The 23,994-nt window shown below is 50.3% G+C and overlaps 8 protein-coding genes across 8 annotated transcripts; 4 read left to right on the top strand and 4 right to left on the bottom strand.

Moving 5' to 3' along the window:
• Positions 1-708: 708 nt before the first annotated feature.
• On the top strand, positions 709-1,844 carry LTR84_008160 (uncharacterized protein; the record flags this gene model as incomplete). The annotated part of the gene is made up of 2 exons (XM_064851710.1): positions 709-830; positions 938-1,844. 2 exons carry the CDS (start codon positions 709-711, stop codon positions 1,842-1,844), a joined length of 1,029 nt encoding a protein of 342 aa, XP_064710713.1.
• A 2,228-nt stretch (positions 1,845-4,072) lies between these two features.
• Positions 4,073-5,702, bottom strand: LTR84_008159 (uncharacterized protein; the record flags this gene model as incomplete). Its single annotated transcript, XM_064851709.1, has 3 exons — positions 4,073-5,445; positions 5,498-5,523; positions 5,620-5,702. The coding sequence occupies 3 exons, from the start codon at positions 5,700-5,702 to the stop codon at positions 4,073-4,075; spliced, it is 1,482 nt and encodes a 493-aa protein (XP_064710712.1).
• A 792-nt stretch (positions 5,703-6,494) lies between these two features.
• LTR84_008158 (uncharacterized protein) lies at positions 6,495-8,096 on the top strand (the record flags this gene model as incomplete). Its single annotated transcript, XM_064851708.1, has 1 exon — positions 6,495-8,096. The coding sequence occupies one exon, from the start codon at positions 6,495-6,497 to the stop codon at positions 8,094-8,096; it is 1,602 nt and encodes a 533-aa protein (XP_064710711.1).
• Positions 8,097-8,340: 244 nt separating this feature from the next.
• On the bottom strand, positions 8,341-9,479 carry LTR84_008157 (uncharacterized protein; the record flags this gene model as incomplete). Its single annotated transcript, XM_064851707.1, has 2 exons — positions 8,341-9,162; positions 9,471-9,479. The coding sequence occupies 2 exons, from the start codon at positions 9,477-9,479 to the stop codon at positions 8,341-8,343; spliced, it is 831 nt and encodes a 276-aa protein (XP_064710710.1).
• Positions 9,480-11,266: 1,787 nt separating this feature from the next.
• On the top strand, positions 11,267-13,147 carry LTR84_008156 (uncharacterized protein; the record flags this gene model as incomplete). Its single annotated transcript, XM_064851706.1, has 1 exon — positions 11,267-13,147. The coding sequence occupies one exon, from the start codon at positions 11,267-11,269 to the stop codon at positions 13,145-13,147; it is 1,881 nt and encodes a 626-aa protein (XP_064710709.1).
• Positions 13,148-16,106: 2,959 nt separating this feature from the next.
• LTR84_008155 (uncharacterized protein) lies at positions 16,107-17,489 on the top strand (the record flags this gene model as incomplete). Its single annotated transcript, XM_064851705.1, has 1 exon — positions 16,107-17,489. One exon carries the CDS (start codon positions 16,107-16,109, stop codon positions 17,487-17,489), a length of 1,383 nt encoding a protein of 460 aa, XP_064710708.1.
• Positions 17,490-18,344: 855 nt separating this feature from the next.
• LTR84_008154 (uncharacterized protein) lies at positions 18,345-19,778 on the bottom strand (the record flags this gene model as incomplete). The annotated part of the gene is made up of 1 exon (XM_064851704.1): positions 18,345-19,778. One exon carries the CDS (start codon positions 19,776-19,778, stop codon positions 18,345-18,347), a length of 1,434 nt encoding a protein of 477 aa, XP_064710707.1.
• Positions 19,779-22,654: 2,876 nt separating this feature from the next.
• Positions 22,655-23,987, bottom strand: LTR84_008153 (uncharacterized protein; the record flags this gene model as incomplete). Its single annotated transcript, XM_064851703.1, has 4 exons — positions 22,655-22,904; positions 22,968-23,658; positions 23,714-23,830; positions 23,879-23,987. 4 exons carry the CDS (start codon positions 23,985-23,987, stop codon positions 22,655-22,657), a joined length of 1,167 nt encoding a protein of 388 aa, XP_064710706.1.
• Positions 23,988-23,994: the final 7 nt, after the last annotated feature.

Here is a 23,994-nt window from a genome sequence, read left to right as displayed (position 1 = left end):
GCTCTGATGACCTACCAATAGTAGAGACAACCATGCTCGATGTTCCATGCCGAGGTAAGCGTACCTCAGGGATGGGTGGATAAAGCGGTCACGCGAAGTTCAATTGTAGCATAGCGACCCGACACCTACGATGATCAATATTTTGACCTCGCACATACAAGTTCGAACTTTTCGCTGATAAACTCTCGGCCTGCTTCGCATCTGAAAGACGGGTGGGCAGCTTGGATGGCAGATTACCCACTAGGCGCAAGAGATCCAATTTTCCAAGTAAAGTGTGTTTCAGCTCTCATGCAGCGTGGTCAAAATATTGCAATCCACGACCCAATAGTACCATTCCAGGTCTTGGCTGTGGCTTCTCAACCATCCCCGTTTGGCCCACCAAGACGTCTCGTACTATGTTGAAGTTCCCCAAAACATCCCGTCGGAAAACTATACCAAGCCTTGCATGCAGCTGAATCAATGTTATTGATGATTGAACATAGGCTAGTCAAGATCCGCCCGGGCGCAAACATATATATATGAGATCCTTTTCGCCATATACACCGCCAGACGCTGCGCCTGCGCCAAAACGTTGGCTCCTTCTCTACCTGCCATACACTCGTCGAACTATAAGAGGAGCGGTCGCAGATGTCATAACCTGGCTATTGGTGCTCGTATTCACTGCTCCCGGACATCTTTTTGCTTTCACTTCGATCAAAACATCATATCATGAAGGGTGTAATCGTCACTGAAGTCGGCGCCCAACCGACAGTTGTCGATAACCTTACGAAACCTGTCCCAGCTCCTGACCAAGTGCTTGTCAAGTCAATCTGGGCTGCGATCAATCCGGTGTAAGTAGTCATGACTGGTCGAGCTCTCACCTTTGCACCCAATTTCGTGGGGTTGTGGTTGTCTACATATTTCAATTCGTCCTCCTCCCAATCCTAACACTGCACAGTGACAATTACATGGTCGACTGGGGCATCCTCGTCGTTGAGTGGCCTTTCGTACTAGGTTGTGATGCTGCAGGGGTTGTGGTCGAAGCGGGAGAGGAAGCTTCTTCCCGATATGGACTCACCCCTGGTACTGAGGTGTTTGGGTGTACCAGACTGGGCCATCAACAGTATTCAACTGCTCAGGAATTCTTCTTGATGGATGCGGCTGTCACCTTGAGGAAACCCAAGAACATCTCTTTGGTCGAGGCTGCGACGTTGGGTGTAGGTAGTGAGACGGCTATGTTAGCACTTGTTGAGGGTCTCAAGGTTTCGTTTGGCAATCCTAAGCAGGATCAGGACGAGTGGATTGTTGTTCTGGGCGGCGCAAGCAGCGTGGGTAAGTGCGCCATCCAACTGGCCCGCGCGGCTGGTTACAAGGTAGCAGCATCTTGTTCCAGCAAATCCGCGGACGAAGTCAAGGCACTCGGTGCTGCTACGTTTGATTACAAGCAGCCATTGGAAGCGCAAGTTCAGGAGGTTTTGGAGATGACTTCAGGAAAGTTCTCCAAGGTTTTCGACGCTGTCGCAGCAGATGATCCACTTATCGCCAAAGCACTCTTCAGGGTGACCAACTCGCCGGACAAGCGATTTGCGACGACGAACGACTGGAGCGGAATTGGCGACTTTGAGGGCGGAAAATCCTACCTGACACAATTGGGAGCGGTTGGGAGACCTGAAGCGACCGAGCTCAACAAGCGAATTGCGAGCTACGTCCCTGTGATTATTGGCGCGATTGAACGAGGGGACTTGAAGCCTGCTGACTATGAAGTGATTGGCAATGGTTTGGAGGCTATGATCACGGCATGCAAGCACCAAAAGTCAGGGGCTGGTGGTTCCCGCAAGGTAGTAATTAAGATACAAGACGAATAGCGGCACCCCATTTTGAGCCAGTCCAACTTGTGTTGGCGCCACCCTTTTACGCATAACTGAATAAGTAGGTACTTCAGTAACTATGCTAATATCATCCCAGTTGACTCTGACGCCTGTTTTCAGCCTTGGCATGGAGGAGACATCCGCGCTCCAGCCTTGGACCCACGGAGCTCTATCCGGACAATAGCTTGCCACTCAAACAGTTGCAGATCAATAACTAGCAGAATGCCATCTGAAACCTCAGTCTACTACTCCTGCTTCGCTCATAGAGTGCATACTGATTACATTGGATGCGAAAATACTTCTGGTGCAAATTTAACTGAGTAAACTTGTCTTCCAAGGTATCTAGGTCGCAATATCATAGTCACATTGAGCGGAAAGTCAGTCTTCTGAGTTCCATTGGTCTCTCTTCCGATTTTAAAGTTGATTGACCTCCACTGAACATCAAGGCTGAGGACCAAAAAACTCCCAAAGAGCCCCAAGAAAACAGGTTTGTCGCGCTCGAACCAACATCCACTTTTGAAAATCATCTTCAATGATGGCAAGAATTCTCCAAGTTTAATAACCATATGTTCCCCGCCATGACGAAGATATTCTCTGTCTCGTGGGCTATGACTTCATACGTCCTCGTTTTGTCTTCAATCAAAGACCAGCCGCACCTTCTTACCTGTTCACTCTGATAATGGCCAGATTTTAGTTAAACAGGGAAATGACCGAAAAGGTGGCAAACCGGGGGCAGCAATATCTAGATAAAAATTACAATACCAATATGTTAATTCCATCATCCTTCGTTAGGATACAATGCAATGAACAATATTAGCGCCCCAATCCTGATCAATTGCCACTTTCGTACATTGCGGAATCTTTTCAGTAATCTTGTGGCGCAGGGGAATTGTCTTGATTTCTTTAACGCGAGTGCAGATCATCAGTTGACGCATGAAATTGACTAAGCTTTCAGTGGATACAATATACAGAGTAATGATCGTTTAGCGCCAACTATTGTTATTGAAATAAGAACCCATACTGCTGAATAGCACGCACAACGAACAATTCGACTATAGCCACCTGTTTAGCCCTATGTGGTTTACGCCCATTCCTTGTTATCCAACATTCTCCTTGCTCCAACTGGCGGGCGAGCTCCCTCTGTATATGGTCGACCCCGCCCGAATTCATAGCGTGGGAGCAGGCTACACGCGATAAGCTTGTCGTTCATCGCGATGGGCCTTCGTCTCATGATATGCCATATTCTTTCTACGGGTATCTCGAACCTCGTTAAACAGTGCAGTGGCTGCATGAAGTAGTCTGAGCAAATGTAAGTATAAGTCTCCTCGCCATATAGAAACGTCAATTAACTCACGTGCTGATAATTGCGAGAATGAAAGTACCCCATGGCAGGTTACAGTTCACTCCGTCCGGAAGGCGGTTGCGTAGTCTTCGAGAGCAAGGGCCGCTAGGACCACCGTTTGGCCGTGTAAGGACTGCCACGGCGATGAACCCTCCGACGAAGGCGATGTCGAAGAAGATCCAGATCCAGCGCAACCGTTTCGAAGCCCCTCCCTTGAGGCAAAATCTAATAAGCATAGAGATCAAGGTGTATGCCACGGCGGCGGCGAGGATACCCTCAACGGCACCATTTGAGGTAGAAGCTCGCCGAACCGTACGGATGATTTTGTAGAGCCGAGCGGAGAACAGGCCAAGGGATACGACTGAAGATATGAATTGGAGGATACGCATCAGCGTCTGGAAAAGTCTTGACTTTCTGACATTGGTGAGGATCGACATAGCTAATTACTGAGAAATTGTTTAAAAGAAGTACTAGAAAAGAGAGCACTAGATTAATTGTTAATGTTGATAGTCAGTGTAAAATTTGAGGATCGCAATCAAACTAGATATAGGAATAGGATCTCATTGTCAACGCTCTTTAACTGGCTGCTACGAACATCTCGGGTGACGTTCCATAGCATCATTGAGACGTCACGTTTGGTGCGGCGCGAGACCATAGAAAGGTTTTATCACTTTGCGGCAATGGAACCCGCTTTCGCTAAAATAGAAGGTCTTTTTCGTGACAAGAAGCCTGTTTGGAAGGCTGAGTACCAAGTTTACAAAAGTTCGTTCTATTCAGGTGGAGCAATGACCTAACCGCGGAAAAAACGATCCGAGCCAATAGACGAATATGTAGGTGGGTATCTAGGTATGCTCAGAAGTGACGGCCCTCGATACCATGGTGATCAATTCCTTTCAATGAATTCAACACCTGTCGTGCCCTGTTCCACTTTTGGCAGGTGGGCTCCTTTAGCCTCCATGGCCGTTTTCTCGTCAATCTCATTGAAGATTGCTCCCACGCCCTCTAAACTGTGTCCCAATGTCTCAGGGAAGAAGAAGTAGAAAATAGTTGTCTCAATCGCGATCCACACCACGAAGACCAAGTAATACTTCCACCCGATATTGTCTAGTCCAACCGGGTTGACAAGCTGGTTGAAGAAGAGGGCAATTTTATTTGTCGATACGAGGATACTCATTCCCATGGCTCGCATACGGAAAGGCAAAATTTCCGCAGGGTAGAGGTAGAACAACGGGTTCAGGCAGATGTTGTAGGTCGTGTAATAGATGAATATGAGACCAAGAGCCGCACGACCTGCTGCTGGGGAAGCAGTTTCGTTGAATACAGCCACACAGATTGTGAGAGCCGAGAAGGTGGAGAACATTGCAATACCGCCAAGTACGAACATCTTTCTGCGACCAACTTTACCGGTCATAAAAGCTGCGAAGACCGCGGTGCACCAGTTTGTCGTAGTCAGTAGTCCGTTGATGAGGGTTTGAGTGCGTTGACCTTTGATGCCAATGGTGCCAAGGATTTTGGCTAAGTAATAGGAGACTAAACCGTTGCCAGACCACTGTCCAGCGACCGCGAGTGTGCATAGGATCAAGAGCCTTTGTCGATTCGCAGGAGAGGTGATAAAAAGCTTCATACCAGCAGCCTTGATCGCCTTCTCGGCGTGAAGAGTTTCCGTAATCTCGCGGTACTCAGCGGCAACGAGATCGTCATCGGGGTCACCACCACCGTGGTATTTGATCAGAATGTTCAAAGCTTCATCACCACGGTCCTTATAAATCAGCCAGCGAGGGGACTCCGGGAGGAAGAAAATGAAAATGATTTGTAGGATTGCAGGCATCGCCTGGATTGCCGTAGGAAGTCGCCATGCCCAGTTGCTGCCCATCCTGGCGGAGCCATAGGTAATCCAAGCCACACAAAGCGCACCCAAATACCAACTAGTATTGTAAAGTGCTGTGAAGACTACTCGATGCCGAGGATGTGCGAGCTCCGAGATCAAGATAGGACCAGTGGTCAATGCAAGAGTAATCCCGAAGCCGACAATAATCCTGGCACCGATAAATACACCGATAGTATTTGCTGCAGCTTGCATAATGACGCCTCCAACCATGATTATACTACCAATCAAGATAGTCCAGCGTCGACCAAATTTATCCGAAATGGGAGCAGAGAATGGCGTAGAGAGAATGGCTCCTAAAGGGTATGAAGCAGACATGAATCCAAGGATGGCGCCTGAGGGACGATGGAAGGTCTCCTTCCATGCATTGACTGGGGATAAACATTTAGCTTCAGACATGGTCGCATCTCCTGAAACACTCACCTGATTGCAAACCATTCAGCAGCGAGCTGTCAAAGCCGTTCGTAGCACAAACAACAAGGCATGCTGGCACCAGAAAACAATAGAGATGGCGGACAGAAGCATCAAAAGACCAGTTATTGTACTTTTCGGAAGCAAGGAGTTCGGTGACGGAGAGCTGACTAGGCCGTTCCAACTCCTCGGAATGGTTCACCTTTTCAGAAGACATGCTAGAGTCAGAGACTAGTAATTTGGAGGGAACAATGAAGGGGTATGAAAGATCTCCCACAGCTCGCAGTGTATGAATGATAGCTGGGTGTCAGAACAAGGAAGGGACAGCGATATATATACAGCTTGACCGTCGCCAGGGCTGCCCGAAAATTGAGTTCTGTCCCATGCTCAAGCTTAACTCGATGCTATAACGAACGCATCTTGAAGGGTTTCGCTTGGGGAAGGATGTTCTACACGATTCAAGGGCTAGACAAGCATGGAAAGAGCTAGGCGTGTTGGAAAGCAGAAAGTTGGTGGTTGACTGCCTCGGAGAAAAATCCAGCCTCGCCAGCTTTTCTCTCGTTGCCGCTACTCCCCGCCTCTGCCGCCATTCCGCGCAAGCAAGTTTTATAGATGCCGCCATTCCCCACAGCCACCAGCAATGAGTGCCATGCTTTAGTTCACCCACTACTGCACAATGGCCACCTTTTAAGGAAATGTGAAGCTTAGACATCTCATTCGTGAATCTGGTGACGATAGAAGGACACCTCCTAGTGCCATACTGCTAGCACGGTGGGGAGTGTCGGGAAAGGATAGTTGCCAGGCTGGTGATGGCGGTCATGAAAAAATATCTAGACTCTCTATCATGGGGTACGAGTTCTATTTCCCGTCCTAGAGAACACATCATCGAATAGTTTCCACAAAGAGGCTTTGATACATACCGAAGAATCAATTCCGAATTTTCTCTTTTCACTCCCATCAGCACGCTCCCAAAAATCCTATTGCAAGGAACACTTCCACTTCAAAGGTCATGTCAACCACCAACATTGCGCTCCACGCAGGCCGGCGCAGGCTCAAAGATAACACACCAGTGCCGGTGGTAAATTCGAGTGCCCATGTAGCGTTGACAGAGAGTCGGCTCGGAACTCGAGCTTCTCGTCTGTTAGTAACACATGTCAACAAAGTCGAACTGGATGATGAATTAGTCAGTCTCAACGAGTATGTCCTGACAGATCTTGCCCATGCTGTTATGCTCACACGTACGGGAATCTTCGATGCACATCACGGCCGCGGTATCATCCAGGCTCTCCTCGATCTTCGCTCTGGCAACACAGCTGCTATGCTCGCCTGTGATCCTGAAGTGGGAACGCTCGGCCTGCAGATCGAGCAATACCTGGAAAGGGTCCTTGGGCCACATGGCCGCGATATCCAGCGTGCTCGGAGTCGCATTGATCAGAAGGCTACCAACTGGCGACTCGTTAACCGTGCGAGTCTGACAGAGGTCATTGATGAATTGATACGCCTTGGTGTTGAGATCCTGGCCGCTGCTGAACGAAATGCGGGCGCCCTCATGCCCGGATACACACATTTGCAGCATTCCCAGCCCACCACAATCGATCATTACCTCAATGCCCATTACTGGGCTGTATCGCGCAGTGTCGACCGGCTCCTCAACGCCTATGATCGTCTTAACCTCAGCCCACTTGGCGGTGCTGCGTATAGCGGGACATCATGGCCGATCAGCCGCATCGAGACCGCTGCCTACCTCGGCTTCGACCGTCCAATTCCCAATGCCCGAGATGCCGGACTCGCATCTCTGGATATGGGTGCTGAGCTCGCCAGCGTTCTGGCTGCGACACTTTCTACCATCAGTCGTCTCGCCTCGGACCTGAACTACTGGTCCTCAAGCGAAGTCGGCCTCGTGTGCATCGATGCCTCACTGTGTGGTACCTCGAGCATGATGCCGCAGAAGCGTAATCCAATGGTCCTGGAGCGCATCCGGGGCCTCGCAGGTGCTGCAGTAGGCTGGGCTGCAAGCCAGCTCGGCGTCATGCACACTGCAACATCCACAGATGTTGACCAAGCATACATTCACAACCTACTACCCGGCCAATGCGCCGAGACTGTTGGGGCTATTGGTTTACTGCGCGAGGTGATTGCCACAGTGGTGTTTGATGTGCCCAACATGCGCATCTCTGCCGGCAAACATTGGTCCACCGCTAGCGCTCTGGCTGATTCCCTCGTCGGCTCGCACTGCCTGAGCTTCCGCGAAGCCCATGAAATTGTGGCTCATCTAGTCGCAACCCATGAGAAGGCCGGCGTTCCAGGCGGTGAGCTGCGTGACGAGCTCATAGAAAATATAACCCTGAAGACCTACTCAGCTTCGGAGTTGAGAACTATCCTCGATCCGGAGGCATTTGTCTCTTCCAGAACCAGTTCAGGCGGGACTTCGCTCGCAGAGCGCAATGCACTTGCGAATGCCGCCTCGGCCGATCTTGAAGACAAGAAAAGGAGCCTCCAGTCTCGTATCCATCATATTGCAGAGGGCCTCGAACGGCTTCTAAAGGATGCACAGTCACTTACCTCCATTATGAATGCAGCAACCGATCCCCCACCAGATGCACCATCGTAGCACCCACATTTGACAGCGACTTCAACTTGTAGCTACCAGGCTCTGCCACTCATACTGTAAGTATGGTAGCCAAGACGGAAGTGGAAATGCAGCCTTGCATCGCTTTCTGATGTGTCGATAAGGTGGTGGATTTGACAACAAGATAGCTTGTAATGGTGGTCATATTAACATACATGCTGTCACCTTAGATATCAAGATTTCTCTGCGAATTTTGTGAACAAACAAATAACTCGACTTATAGCAATCATGTATAATCAATCGCAGCATCCTCTTCTTCGTCATTCACCAAGGACGAGTCAGCTAACGTACGGATCACGTTAGCATATGTTTTGCAAGAAGGGTATTCCAATGACCAGTATTCAAAGGTGTCCAACGACTTGGCAACCCCAGCTTCCCATCCATAAGGCATGTTCACCCAAGTCGACCTCGTGGCGGCGAGCAGAAGCGTTGCTGCCTTTAGTTCATTTCGAAGTTGTAGCCACGTTCCATGGTGCCGGTGGCTGATACAACTGTGTTGAATGTATCTCAAGGCATTGAATAGTGCTTTTTCCGCCAATGGTTTTATCACAGGGCTACAGTCGGGCTCGTGGAGAGCAGCGAATAGAAAAGGCCTGTGCATGAGCTCCAGTGCGCGATAGTAGCGTCCGCGACTGAATTGTTGCCACTCAGTGCTTGTCGTCTGTGGGACGTCCGGAAACTTGATGGATGGAGGGAGATGTTCTCGAAACGTTTCAGTTTGCCGCTCAAACTCGGCCACGATGGGTATGAGCAAATCGACACTAGGAAACCTGGAAGACTGGTCCTTGGCATTGATATGTTTGGAAACCACCTCGGCGACTTGATCTGTGATTCGTCGAAGAGCGATCTCCGACAGGAAGAAGTACCAACTATCCTCCTCATGAGCAGCCCATTCGTCTGAAGCTATACTTGCCGCTTGGGGTGGAGGAGGATATGAATCCAGAGTTCCGGGTTCCCTGAGAGCGGGAGCGCTGATGGGTATTTCGGCTAAGATTTCCCTACTAGGATCAGATACCGAAAATATGGCACGGATTTGTGATAGACGAACCTTTCGGATTTATAACATGTCCAGAACAAGCTCGAGTATATTTCTGGTGTTCCTTCTACCGAACCCGCACTGCATAAAATATGAGGACAACAACATTCCTTCGGCCGAGAACCAAGGAGAGATACATACCCAGTAGATACAAAAATCTGGAGCGATGATCCAGCCGCATGGAACATACGTAGAGCGTGCATGGGCTTGAGTAAATACATGTGATAGATTCTAGGGCGAGATTGCTTAGCAGAGTGGAACGATGTTGACGAGCCCACTCACCCGGCAAGGCAAAGGCACTGAATCGCAAGTGTGCTGACGTTTGACATGGCAGAACCTAAACGTTTTTCAGCAGCGACGAAGTATCGACAGCCCAACCTTAGGCTTGCAGATCGGGAAGTTGAATGGGAAGGGCTGTGGAAGTCTTGGCCTGCATCGAGGGGCTCAAACTCCATAGAAACAGCTCCTAAGGCACACGTGAGCAGGACAAGACAGGTCTCCAGGTTGAACAGCGATCCATGCTCATAATACTGCTGACAGTACTGACTGATCACTTGTCGACTAAGTATTGGGTTCTTAATGTTAACTCTGTTGAAAAATTGGTCGATAAGTGGTTCAATATCTGTTCTTTCTGTCGAGATATTGATCGAAACGGACGGATCCCATGAAGACTCAAAAGTTCCATGTGTGGCTGTTCTGTTATCCTGCGTGAAAAGATCGTCGAGATAGGTGTAAGCTTCAGAGCCCTGAAAATCGATAAACCTGAATTGCTGAAGCGGAGAAAGAAGTCCATTAAATACAGGCCATTGCAAAATTTTATCGGTTGATGCTCTGAAGCTCGCATCCAAGTTTAGGGTGAAAGCTTCACGCTTTGGTTCGGAGAACTCACCACCCTTGGAATGGCGTGCAACATCCAGCTGCTCTTGAATGCGAGAGATGGCTGGTTGTGGCGAGAAGTTGAGAGACGAGGAAGGATGAATATCCCTCAGTAGACTTTCAATCACAGACAGTTGACTAAGAATCTTCAAAGATGCAGTATCAAAGGTTGATGCATCTTGCTTGGTGTACTCGCACGGAGTTCCAATTTGCTGACAGGAAGAACAACTCGGCCTTAAGTTGTCGCTACAAGCAGAAATATCAGCAATTTATTCCATGAAGGCTTTGAGATTTATGTCGCGTACAATACGACGCAAGAGTCATGGCTGGCCGCCTACCATTTCCGTTTCCTTTCGCGGCATACCAGGCATGCTGCCACGGCTCGCCGTCGGGGATACCCAGTCCTTGGTAGTATACGCCTGCCTTCTTCATCCATCACATAGTACAAAGGAGGGTGTGCGTGACAGAGGGTAGGTGGCAAGATTTGCTTTCTGTAGAGTAACGAGGAAATGGTCTGTAGAATACGAACGAAGAGGGACCTCGAGTTGCGTTCCAGTCTAGACTACAGAGAGCCAAGACTCAAATTCGGAAAGTCATCCGAACAGGGTATATACCTACCCAAGGAGTAGCAGACGACCTCTTCTCAGTCTTCAGGAGTAGTATTTGACTGTAAAAAGATAATCAATAGTGCATCAAGAGCTTTGGTACTGTGCACAGATATCACTCTGCATGTCATCCTGTCTGTGCCTAGTGAATGGTGAACTCTGCTGAATAGTCAGACGCAGTCCCGGACCACTCGCAGGCTGAGAGACACTAAACTTGCAGTTTCGGATGAATGCAGAGGCCAATGATCTTAACCTTGAAAGGTATTGGACTTGTGGTGCGAGTAACTTGAAGTGAGCGTCATCAAGAGCCTCGAGACAGCAAAAATGCAGAGCTTCCGGCACGTTCTCGATTGGTCGGAGTTTTAATTCTCGGACTTTAAATTAAGCTTAAAATATAGGCAGTTTCAGGTGCACGCGAGTCATTCAAGTTGCGGACACGGACAGGATCATCCCCTGCGGAGAAAACACACGCGAGGAACCCAAGTTCACCCATCAACACTCCCATCTTCCACCGCTGATTCCCTTACAACACCTGCGTGCAAATGTGTAGTGAGCAGTACCCGCCTCGTCAACACTGAACTCATGAACTTCAACAACTCAACCTCTTCTGTTTCTCATCTACAAGTACGCCCATCATGCTGAGCACCTCTCAACCCATCTCCGCCTTCGCCAACTCCTCTGCTCCCATGAATGTTTCCTCTGCACGCCAGATCCCTTCCCGACGTCCAATCAGCAAAGATGGAGAGAAGCAAGCTATCTGGGTACCGATGCTCAACAGTGCCTCCAAAGGAAAAGACCTCTCAGAGAAACAACTCATTGTACTTGGTGGAACTCCCGACCAACAACGAGAATTCCTGGAGCAGTTAAACCCTCCCAGTTTGCGCCCGCGATATCTAAACAATGATCGACGAAGACAACCACGCTCCGCCCCCATATCAAACCGCTATGCTCTCGGGTACACCTACCATGATGTGTTGGATGCTGACCAGGAAGACGTCCTTGCTCGATTGAATGTTTACATGCTCGCCAACCCAAGTGCAAGCTTTGCACCATTATTGAAACCCCTCTTGACTCCCAAGACCGTCAAGGACACCCTGATCACCATTCTACTCGACTGGTCAAACCCTTTCAAGTGGGCAAGACAACTTCGACAATGGATTCGATTGCTCCGGTCGGTCATCTTGTCCCTGGATGAACAAACAAAGATTGAAATGGAGGAGACCATGACCGCCTGGAAAGAGAAAAGAGTCGGTCCAGATGCCCCTTCTGCTCAGCCTGGTGGATCTCTCAGTGCAGACCAAAAGTTGATCGCCGCCACTGTGCCACCGGGACCAGGAGAATGGGATGAAGGTCTGGGCATTCCCTTGTCCGTGGTATGTGTACAGGCAGAGAAGATTGAGAAGATGGAACGCGACTATGGTTGGGGAGAAGATCAGTTCGATTTTCTAATGCAGTGGTTGAGATGTGTTCTTCTCAAACACGGTGCATCTCTTGTCTACACTGCTACATTCGATCCAAATAACGTTCGGACACTGATCCACACAAGTCTAAGCATCCATTCATTACTTAAGAGAGAAATCGCCAAACACAACATCATTGATCGAGATAAGATCCTCGTTCCCCCAAATTGGGATTCTTGGGGAAAGATTCGAATTCTGAAAGATGGCTTCGATCCAGAGGTTGTAGGGGATGCATGGTCTATTGAAATCCAGGAATCGCCAGAACAATCTCTCGATCTCTCCGTCAACACTACAACTCCCCCTAATCAGAATGGTAGCGCAAACACCGAGAACGAATCAGCCGTTGATATTTTCGAAGCCACTCTCCGTAACCCTTCCGACTCCCGCCCAACCTTCCAACCACGTACCGGTGATGAGGTGGTCGCTATCCCATCAGTGCAAGAATTCCTCCAGGCACAGTTCTCTCACCTCGAGCAACTCAAAGCCGAGGACGAAAAAGCAGAACGCAAATCCCGTAAAGGCGCCCCAGCACCGACCGGAGCGGGCGGGTCAACGGTTGATGGAAACGATGATGGCGGAGTGGTCGGAGTGTCAAACCCTAGAATGGCCGAACACATCGGACCCTACCAGATCAACGTTAACGGAATTGACTTTGACGCCGAAGAGGCTACGAGAAGGTTACTGGAGCGGGAAAGCGAACGAAATGCAGCCACCGCCGCAGCGGCCAATAACAGACCCACCACATCTACCTCGACACAGGCTGGCCCAGGTTCCAGCACACCCATGCGCAGAGCCAACAGCGGCGTGGGCACGGGTACGGCGACGGACGGAACGACAACGCCATCAAGCTCTACGAACAATGCTGCTGCTGCTGGCTCTGGCGTACCAGGGGGCGTGAGCAAACAGAGTAACGAGGCCATGTCGGCTTTCTTCGCCAATCTGATCAAAAAGGACAAGAGAGGTGCTGTCAGTGCCGGCGCTAGTCCCACGCGTGTGCCTGGTAGTTCGAGTCCCGCTGTGAGAGGTGGTGCAGAGGAGAAGAGGCGGGAGTCGTGAGTGAAAGAGTCATCAATGAAGGAGCCTCATATGGAGAGAGGGAGCGAGTGTTTCTATGGTATTGGTATCAACTGGATTAGAATACTGATATTGATGGATGAGCCGGTGTGCTGGTTGATATCTTGAGCGAGCGAGCGAGCGAGCGTTGGCATTTTCGATGTATCCCATTCACACGGAACAACATCATCACCTCGCAAGTTATTTTTCCCTCCCCAATGTTCTTTTCAACATCGTCCTCTTAACCCAACTCAAGGTACATCAACGTACCTAATTAAATCATATGCCTACTTGCCCATGCACCTCAGTTTACTGCCGCTGTAAAAGCACGTTTCAAGGACCGGCGACACCGGTGTCTTGCACTGCGGCCCATCAACAGCCTACGACGTCAAACAGTGCGACGTATCGTTTTAGCAAGTACTCGTTTATTTACACGTGGCCCTCAAAGTCTTGATCATCCGAAAGTGGAATCACCTTGTCAGCGAATCCCGCAATAAGGCGTCGGTGTTTTCCTCTTGCGACGCCGAACCTGACCTACAAATCATCGAACTTGGAAGGCTCGGCGGGTCTGTCATTGAGCCGCGCCTGATTGAAGAAATACTCGGTCATTGCGCTCTTGAACAATTCACTGACGGTGGCCATGCGCATGACAGGGAGCTTTTCGCAACAATGCACTCGAAATTCCACAGCAGCAGCAACATGTTTGTGTCGGCTCTCACAGCTTGAATATTTATGCTGCCTCTGTTGAATAGGACGGACCTGTCTATGACCCACAAACGTTAGTCTTTCATTGGCTCTGGTGATTGATTCAGCGACCAAGACACTTACGGGGCTTGACTGTTGCCACCCACCGCTATGGGAGGATTGGTTTGAGTGAATATTCGACCAATACCATCTCCAAGTGTATAACTGCTCCTGAACTCGGTCTCGATGTCACCTCTGGTAAATACCGCACCGACAATAGGAGCCGCTGAAAGTGGCGTCAAGGTGCTTATGGCCGAAATGAGGAGCACCAACGCGGCACTTTTTGTGCGAATTCAAGACATGGCGGTGGATGGTATAGAGCCTCGCGCTGCCTCAAGATAAACGCCAATCTCCTTGATGTTGAAGGGTTGTTTGGACAATAATGGATAAAGTGCCGATTTCGATATGCATTTCGAGCCGTACGAGATTCCAGTCAGGCCGATCGAGTAGGTGATTGTAGCCAGACCCTTGACAATGGCAAGATTGTTGGTGTTTAGTTTCAAGAACTTTGATTCTAAGCGATCCAGTGCCGAATCTGGGTGTTGTAGGATCTGTCGACTGAGCCATTGAGAACATGCAATCACACATAGGCAATACATTGTGCCCACGGCCACAGCCACCGGTGCTTGCCAATTCGACAGGAGAAAGTACGTCCCATGGAAGAATAGGGAGCTTTGTGTGAGACGCCCGGTTCCTCGTGGGTTCTCCCACACGAAGTGCGGGTTTGACTTGGTCGCTTGTGGGAAAGGGAGAAGGACTTCCAGCCATGATGATTGGGATCTCTCAAAGTCTCTCGTCCTATGCCAGGTGGAAGCTGAAAGAAAAACTCTTACTAAAGTTGCAGGGTTCGGAATTCTGGGAAAGTCAACTCCGGTGAATGGAAGGCAGTAACGATCATCGTTTGAGCCCAATCAATCTTCTAAAGTCGATGCCATTCATCCAAGATGAGGCTGTAGGACCCTGCGACCTCATAGATCTTACGGAGTTCCTGGCCGCATCACCGCCAGGTGTATCAGTTCCCGCGGTGTGAGATGTTACCCTTGAGTTTGATTGGTGAGGGACAGACATTGAGAAATACACTGAACCGTAGGTAGCTAGTAGGCTAACGGCGACGGGAGTAGGAAGATGGGAGGCATTATGATTAGTTGTTTAGATTCTCACTCGTTAGAACATCAGGTAGTTATTTCGCGCCACGGTACACGTGCGTTTGTACTCCTGGTAGTCCACTCCATATATTACGAGCATCTCTCTAGTTATCTACCTAGTATGCATGGACTATCATAGCTGTCGTGAGTAGTGATTTAGTTAGAGAGATGGGCCAGCCTTCAACCCCACCCCAATTCACCCCCCTTCTATCCACATTGAGATACAGCCTCGGCTCATCCTCGTCCGTCAACACGAACGACCGGCTGGCCGATGGCGTCATCCGAACATCAAGTTTCCTGCTGGGTGCCTAACTTCAACCAAGAAATGAAATGTTTAGTCTCTACTAGAGTGCAGAGCCACTTCAGATTTATACAAATCCTGGCCAAATAGATAGAGGAGTAGACGTATATAAGTACAAATGAAATATACGAGTCCAATGTCAGTCTTCCAGGTAGTTCTGGTCCAATTGGGGCCTTGGTCGAACCACAAAGGCCCCCCCTCTAAGAAACTCAACCAAGAGCACGACGAACAAACGGCTAAAGCGTAATCGGAGTCATTATTATCTCGGCCGCGGATATTTTGTTCGCGTTTGTTCCTCCTCATTTGCTTCATTATTGCCTTGAATTAAAGCCTCCAACCTCTTCGGGGTTTTTTTTTGGTGCTTTAGACTGGTAATCGATATCACTTTGATAATATTCGTGAATGGTCTCAATCCTTTTTCTGACTAGATTGAGTTTGTTTCAAATGCTCGTGGTTTGAATCTTTTACTACACCCATAAACGTATTTCCCCCCACCGCTATTTCTTACGATCTGGATATCTAACTAGCAATTGTGAATTGAAGTTGTGATATACTTGTGCGAAAGCAATTGGGAGAGAAAGCGAAGGATCGAGAAGAATAACTATCTGCATATCTGACGCCTTCGGTCTGGTCTATCAGATCCGAAAAGCACAGAGAACCCTTCTTCTTCCTCATACCGAGATTTGTTGTCAAGAAAGCCCGAGACTCAAAGAAACTCGGTTAAGAGGGCAAAAGCAAAACTAAATTATCTATCGATCTACCTCCATTCATCATGGCAACCCAAGGCCCGACCACAGACTCGTCACCGCCACAATCGCCACCACCGACGAACCCAACAGAGCCCTACCCACCATTCCTCGACGTGAAACCACCGGCCGACGCACCGATCAGCTCGGCCAACGGCACACTAATCTCACCGTCGGAGAAGGAAAAGGAACTGGCCGCGGAGGGCAAATCCTCGACGACGCCGGAACCCGAGGAGCACATCCATCTGGAGTTCCCAGCGAGACTGCCGACACCGCCATTCATCCACGTGCACGGGGTGCCCAACTTCCGCGACCTGGGCGGGTATCGCTGCAGCCCACCGCCTTCCTCGTCGTCGTCATCGTCATCGTCGTCCAACGATGATGCCGGCAAGATCTACACGCTCCGCCGCGGGATCCTGTTCCGGTGCGCGCACCCGACGCACCTGACGCCACAGGGCCTGGAAACCGTGACGTCCCAGCTCAAGATCAGCAGGATGTACGATCTGCGCTCGGGGCCCGAGATCGCGCGTCTGGCCACGACGGTCGCCAATAGCCCCGCGGCCGAGAACCTGTATCCGCTGGCGGACCCGAACACGGGCACGATCGAATCCTCCGCGGCGCCGGGCTTGGAGAGAGTTTTCGTCCCCGTCTACCAGAGCGAGGACTACGGGCCCGTCGCGCTCGCGCGCAAACTGCAGTGGTACACGGACGAACACCGGCATGATGAGGCGAGCGGGTTCGCGTACTCGACCGGCTTTGTCAATGCGTATCGCGACATCGCGACGCATGGCGCCGACGCGTATCGGGTCATCTTTCGGAGATTGTTGGATGTTGCTGCGCGGGGTGGAGATGGGGCAGATGGGGCAACGGCGGCGGCTGTTGATGGTCCCGGGTTGATCTTCCACTGTACGGCTGGAAAGGACCGGACGGGTGTGTTTGGTGCGTTGATCCATCGGCTTGTCGGCGTCGACGACGACACTATTTGTTGGGAGTACGCGCTTACCGAGCCTGGATTGGGACGTTGGCGCGATCAATTCATCAAGCGGATCTCTGCCGGTGGCTTGGGCGGTGGGGGTGGCAAGCCATCTGCGTTGGGGACGGAGAAGAAGAAAGATGCTGGCGAACCCGCCGAGAAGATCTACCAGGGGGATCGCAAGACACCGCTGTCCAGGGCTGAGGCGGCGAGGATCTGTGGTAGTCGTGCTGGGAATATGCGTGCTTGGTTGACTCAGGTTCTTGATGGGGAGTTTGGTGGGGTGGAGAAGTATTTGAAAGAGAAGTGTGGCTTGTCAGGTGAGGAAGTGAAGCGATTGAGGGAGTTTTTGACTGTCGAGGTCAATGGGGAGGATGAGGTTATCGCAAAGAGTGCGATTGAGGGGTGGACACCGGAGGGTGGTGTGGTTGATTGATATCGGCGGGTCTTTGATATGAAAGGAGCAATGAATGGGAAGTTTGGATGAAGAAGATACTCCACGACTTCAATCGAAATACGGGGGGGGTATACACAAGAGCCATCTCAACTATAGAGTTGGTGACAGAGGTGATAGATCTCCAGCGCAAGTACACTTTGGTGCAGCTATACTATGAATAGAGTTTCTCAAATCGACTTCCAGAACGTTGACAGGGTAATGATTAGCTATTCGAGAGGTCGAATAATCATAAGTAATAGCACAACGTATTTATTCATAGGTTACTCAGGCCGTTGTCCACTTCGGAGATTTGAACATGAAAAGCATTTTCTTGCGTAACCAAAGCAACGCGCGCATTGTATATATGCAGGTCGGGTACTGAGTATATGCCAACGCATCAGACCTCCAAGACTTGCTTGGCCAGTGATCTCAGCCTCCTTAGTCGAGATGTTGTTCCCGAACACCAAAAGTACCCGCTATTTGCCATTTCGTCAGTCGCGTTAAACCTCTTCCTCGTTCGTATCATCCAAGATCGATTTTGTAAATCGGGTTCTTTTCTGCTCCATTTCAAGTCACTTGATCAACCACTTGACCAACCACTCCAAGGATCCAGAAGGAACGCAACCCCCCAAAACGGACAATAAGCCTCTCTATGTTTGACACCGGCGCTTCCGAGCACTTCGTAACGCATTTTTTCAAAATGAGAAGGTAGTCTTTCCCCTTTCCTCCTAGTGATTCTCCACCATTGTATGGCAGAGAAAATATATGTGTATATGCATGAGCGGCAATCAAACAAAAGCCAAACTGCAACGAGGAAACAAAAACAAAAGGAGTTGCACATCGACAGTGTACGACTCAATCATATCTCGACGTCCCATCACCCATATCAAAGCGATGCTGCGGCAGGCGTTTGACTGGCGGTGGGAGATGATCATGTTTGGCCTGGACCTTCATCTTGGCCGCGACCTTATGGGAGTCGAGTTTCGAGACGTCGAGTCCATTGGTCAGGTTCGCACCACGCGCATCCGGTGCACAGCAATCGATGCCCTTGATCCAGCGGTCGTTCAAGGCGTCATGGATGCTGCAGCGCTTGTCTGGATCTGGATGGAGCATCTTCAGAACACACCTGCGTTGGGAGTGGGAGGCAAGGGCATTGAAGATCGGGCCGCATTGTGGGTAGGTGTTTTCGTCGATGATAGTGGATGGGGTCGCAGTTGTGGAGGGACAGCCGTCCCCGCCTTTCTCGAAGCGGTCGAGAAATGCTTTCCATCCTTCGAGAAACACGGCATAGTTGACTTCGTTCTTACTCGTGCTCTGCCATGGATTACCGCACAGACACATGGTCATGTAGAGGATGCCGCACGCCCAGACGTCCAGTTTCGTGGGGTCGTAGTCCCGGTCATGCGCCAATACCTCGGGCGAGATATACGGTTTCGAGCCACAGATACCGGGTGCTGATCTTCTTGGAGTCCTCATCCCTTGACCACACAGACCTCGTGAGATGGCGACTCCTGGGTGGTCACCACAAAACACTTCTGACACGCCGAAATCGGTGATCTTGATGTGTCCGTCGTCGGTCATCAGGAGGTTTTCGAGTTTGATGTCGCGATGGGCGATTCCATGGTCGTGGAGGTAGCTGACTCCACGTAGGACTTGCTTGAAGATACAATTGCGATCCTCCGGCTTGAAGTACTTCCGTTCCACGAGGCTGAATAATTCGCCTTGCTGGCAATACTCCATGACATGGTTCCAACGGCCGTTGTTGGTGCAAAGTCGGACCGTTCGCACCACGTTCGGATGGTCGAGAGACTTGGCAATGGTATATTCGGATTTGACTTTGCGGACGTATTCTTCCTCGGTCTCTCTTGTGGATTTCTTGCGAAACTCCTTGACAGCGTAGTAAGGTGGGTTATCACTCTTCTTGTCTCCTTTACGAAGCATGATCTTCACTGTGGCGCTTGCACCCTTTCCGATTTCTTTCTTTCGCCCGAATTTGGATAGTGGGGCGAACTCGGACTCCAAGGGACAGACATCGACAACGAAATCGTCCAGAGGACTCGCGCTCAAACGGCGGGATTTCAACCCTGACCCCTCCTCTGCGGGAAGGGAGAAAAGTGAGGATCTTTCAGGCTGGTTGTAGATACTGCCCCAACTACCCGTTCGGTGGACCGAATTTGGTCTGGGAGGGGCGAGATACTTTGACTCTTTGTGAGATTTGATCTTGGACAAGAGGCTGAATCCGCTAGAGGACCGCGCTGGTGAGGGAGGCGTGCTGGTCATGACTGACATGTCTGTCGAGGGTGTAAAGGACGACAACGTAGGTGGTGCGAATGCGGCACAGAATACCGCCCACTCGGAGTGAGCGGGCTCTGAGAAGGATCCAGCGCGACGGCTTGTCTGAGGGTTGGGTTGGAGGTTGGACGTTCGGAGAGGGATTGAGCGGGAGCTGACGTCTGCGGTTTGACTCGGAACTTGGAGACTCAGGACTTTGTGCAGGAGTTGGAGAAATCCCAGAAGAGACTCTTTTGTCTTTGTTGGGGGGAAATAGACACTGACAGAGACGAGCGGACGCGGGACAGATGGAAGAAAGCTTGACAGACCTAAATCCGTAGGAACGGTGGGTGATCCTCTTGCAAGCACGTATCAGAATGCTCAAGCCCGATATTTTGACTTTAGGGTATCTTATGGACCACCAGTGGGTGGCGTTGTCACAACGTGGTTCAAGGTTGACTTTGATAGAAGGGAAGTCAACCTGGATGATATGAACAGCAGTTGAAGTAACCCACGAGGTGGATTCTTGATGCGAACCACGCTGCACAATGACCGAATGGTGGGTTTCTGCTATGTTCGAATCGAAGTTAAGCGAGGAGTTTGATGGTGACAGGCAGGAGTCGATTGGTGTAGGACTCGAGGATCCTGGGTGGGAAAGGGTCGTATTTCTGAGTCTAGTTCCTGTTTCTCCAAGGCTTGGAGGTGGTATTTATCCTCGGGATGTTCCCATGTGGACTGATGGTTAAGAGAAAACAAGGTGGGTCTTTTTCAAGATTCCACGACCTTGCTCGGATGGGCATTACACGGATCACCGGAGGATAGGAAGAGAGGAGCGTGGGTCTGGAATCTTGTTGAGTTATCAGTTAGAATAGAGATAGGACATCAACGACGATAAACATGTGAGGCATGTGCAATAGATTTGTGGTCAGGCTGGAATAACATGCCTGAAATAGGTGTAGCGGATCACCAGATCGTGTCGGGTATCGGCGACAAGGTCAGGATTGGAAGGTAGAGTAGTAGGGTATCTAGATACAAGTCGTCGACTCCAGTGATCTTGGAAGGAGAAGAGCGATAACGACGTCTATATATTATTTTATTCTAAATACCGCAGCAACATTCCCAGTATCTAATAAGAACGCCATTCACCCCTCCCACGCCGATCATCATTTCAAGAACTCGGACTCGTGCTTCAGCTCGCTTGAGACATCGCGAACCCCCAGCATCCTGCAGCCGGAGATGCAGCCAGACACGCATGCTGCAATGCACGCCCTCAATCGGTGAATTGTAGGTAGGACAGGCTTGCTGCACTCCACAGCCAGGCTGACTTGGGGGCCGGGGACTGAGGGGCCCTCTAATTAGCAAGTCAAGGGCGAGGGAGGGTCTGCCCCTCATTTTTCACAGGTTGAAGCCTCAGAGAGAGAATATTGGCATATCAACTTTACTGACTTCCAAGCCCTTCCAAGATGTCACCCAAGGGCTGGGCTTTTAACCAGACCACTGGGACAAAGAAGCAGGATCTAGGCAGTTTAGTTAAAAACACCCCGGGGATCGAGATGGAGGCCATGGAATCTTCAGCCAAGGCCTGGGTGACTATTAAACCGAACCCTTCGACAGTTCCCACCTGGACTCTGAGGGAGGCGCGCCCGAAACCCAATCCATTTGACCGCCGGAGCTCAGTCACGGAGTGACGAATTAACCAGACTCCAGCTTCACTCCAACTCCATGCTTGCTTGCCCTGCAGTGCAGCAACTTTCCAGCTTTGCTTTAGTACCAATTCAGATAAGTCGCTGGACACGGGCAACAAAAAGCAAAGACCCAGAGGAAAGCAATGCGCGATTTAATTTTGCTGGATATGCAGGTGCATTTATTGAAACTTGCCCTGTCCTCTGTCCTCTGTCCTCTGCCTCTTGCAGGCTACTTTCTCCGGTTGAGTCTCTGCCCATTCGGAGTGCCTGGAGCTGGGGTGCTTGGAGGTTACTTGGGCGTTGGCGGTGCGTGAGTTGGGCTGTCAGGCTGCACGCAGTGGGTGCGGGCTGTCACTACTCCTTAGCTGTTAATCATGCCCCTCCTCCGCACTTTTCCCAGAGGCTCACCTGTCTCTTGGATATCTAGTTAGGTACCTAGGTACTTAGGTAGTTACCTAAGCTAAGCCGCCCTGCCATCCATAACCCCCAAAAATGAGTATCTGAATTCGTCCATCTGCAGCCCGAGGCCTGCAGGTGGTTGCCAAACAATAATCATCACCCCCATTTCAGGGCATTCGACTGACTGGGATCGAGTGGTAGATATCCTGCAACCTGCAACATGCAAGCCTGCTGCATTCCAAGTCACGAGGCAAACCCCACGTTCTCTCTCTCCCCTCAAAACAACAAGCCTTTTTCTTGACTCTGGATGCTTTGTGTGACGGTCAGGCACGCGCGAATCGTTGACCTTACCCAGTGGGAAAGGCTTTGCTCTCCCGCTGTGCCGCGGCTGCAGGAGCCTCGAGCGTCCCATTCTTCCAACTGGCACTCCCACGCTCGATGCACCTATAAGACTCGGACTTCATAGAAATGAAATTGCAAAACAATGCATTATCTTCAATGTCGTAGGAAATGTTCTCCTTGGTTTGTCCATCACCCAGTCACCGCTGATTAGAAAGTCGCTACTCTACTGCATAATTGTCTCGTCCCTTCACTGCAAGCTTCTCCACTTCGCCTCGAAGAAAACTCCCCAATCTTTCTCTGCTATCCACTGGTCATCCCCTGTTCCTTCACCGCTCGTGTGCCCGTCGATTCTTTTGACGAGTCCATCACTCACACGAGTAGTTGTCGATTTCCGCTTCACTTTTCAATGGCCTGCACGCGTGCGCAGAAATACGACTGCTTTCCTGTTTTCCACTTCCCCGGCATGCATTACTCCTGCTGGTGATGTCCATGACCATTCAGGTCTTCCATCCCTTGACTTTGTTCTCTTTGCATGCGGGCTTCAATTTCACGCAGTTGGCTTTCTCGTGCAAGCAGTTCTTGTCGTTTCTCATTGATCTCTCGTTGCACCTTGACTTCAATTTCTCGAAGCTTCTCCTCTTCACGACGAAGTTGTTCCTCCTTCAGACGCACTGACTGGTTGGCGAGGTCTTCTGGGTTGATCGACGAATCTTGGCCACTGTAGTTCAATCGTTAGTCTCATACTGCAAGAAAAGGGAAAGGGGCCAGGGGCAACACGTACGATACACCACCATCCACACTCTTGCTGAGTTTCTCCGTTCGATAGTTTTCATACAGAAAGTCGTGTGTAATTTCCTTCAGATCTGCAAGGTGGGAATGAAGAAGGGCACTGCGAATAGCCAGGAAGTCCGAGTGACGAGGATTGTCCACCTCAACAATACCCCAAGGGTACTGTCGGGCTCTAACACGTCGTCCACCATTCTCAATCACATCTTCCGATCCAACAATGGCAAATGGCATCAACCCTCGTAGTTCTGCATTCTCCTCGACCGTATCTTCGTCATCTTCTTCGATATCATAGGGGAAATTGTAGACCGGGATGCGGTAATGTTCAATATCTTCCATGACTAATTTCTTGGACTCGGCCAGTTCGGCAGGGGTTAAGGAATCGGCCTTGCCAATAACGGGAATGACATTGACACGTGGTGACAATCGTTTCATCAATTCAATGTCCAGTTCTCGGAGACCGTGTCCCGTGGGGGTGATGAAGTAGAGGAGGGCGTGCACGCGATTGTCGCGGAATCGAGGATTACGCTTGATACGAGATTCTTCGGCAAGGATGTCATCGTATTGTCTCTCGAGGTAACCGACAATTTCGCCGAATGAGGCTTCGTTATCGATGGAATCGCCAAACCCGGGAGTGTCGACAATGGTCAATGAGACACGTGTGCCTTCCTCGTCCAGTTCAAGCTCTGGTATTAATCTTTAGCGTTCTGCAGCAGCTGTATATCCTTTCGGTTGACCTACCAACTGTGACAGGCTTGATCCTTACACCTTCCTCCAGGTGTGCGTTGGCTGCATCATCGGCGTCTTTGGGTTGGAGGACTCTTCTGCCACAGAGGGTATTGACAAATGTGGTTCGTCCTGGAAGGTATTAGTGGTGATCCCGTCAAGAGGTTGAAGCGATCTTACCAGTGCCTGATGCGCCACACACCATCATGGAGAACTGGATACCCTTCTTGACATTCTTCTTTCTCCGAATCTTTGACTGCGCAACGCGCATCTGTTTAGTAGAGAACATATTGACG

This window comes from Exophiala bonariae (genome assembly GCF_035927105.1).
Source record: "Exophiala bonariae strain CCFEE 5792 chromosome Unknown scaffold_3, whole genome shotgun sequence".
Classification (NCBI taxonomy): Eukaryota; Fungi; Ascomycota; class Eurotiomycetes; order Chaetothyriales; family Herpotrichiellaceae; genus Exophiala; species Exophiala bonariae.
The sequence above is the reverse complement of the archived record's forward strand: the minus strand, read 5'-3'. Positions and strand labels throughout refer to the sequence as shown.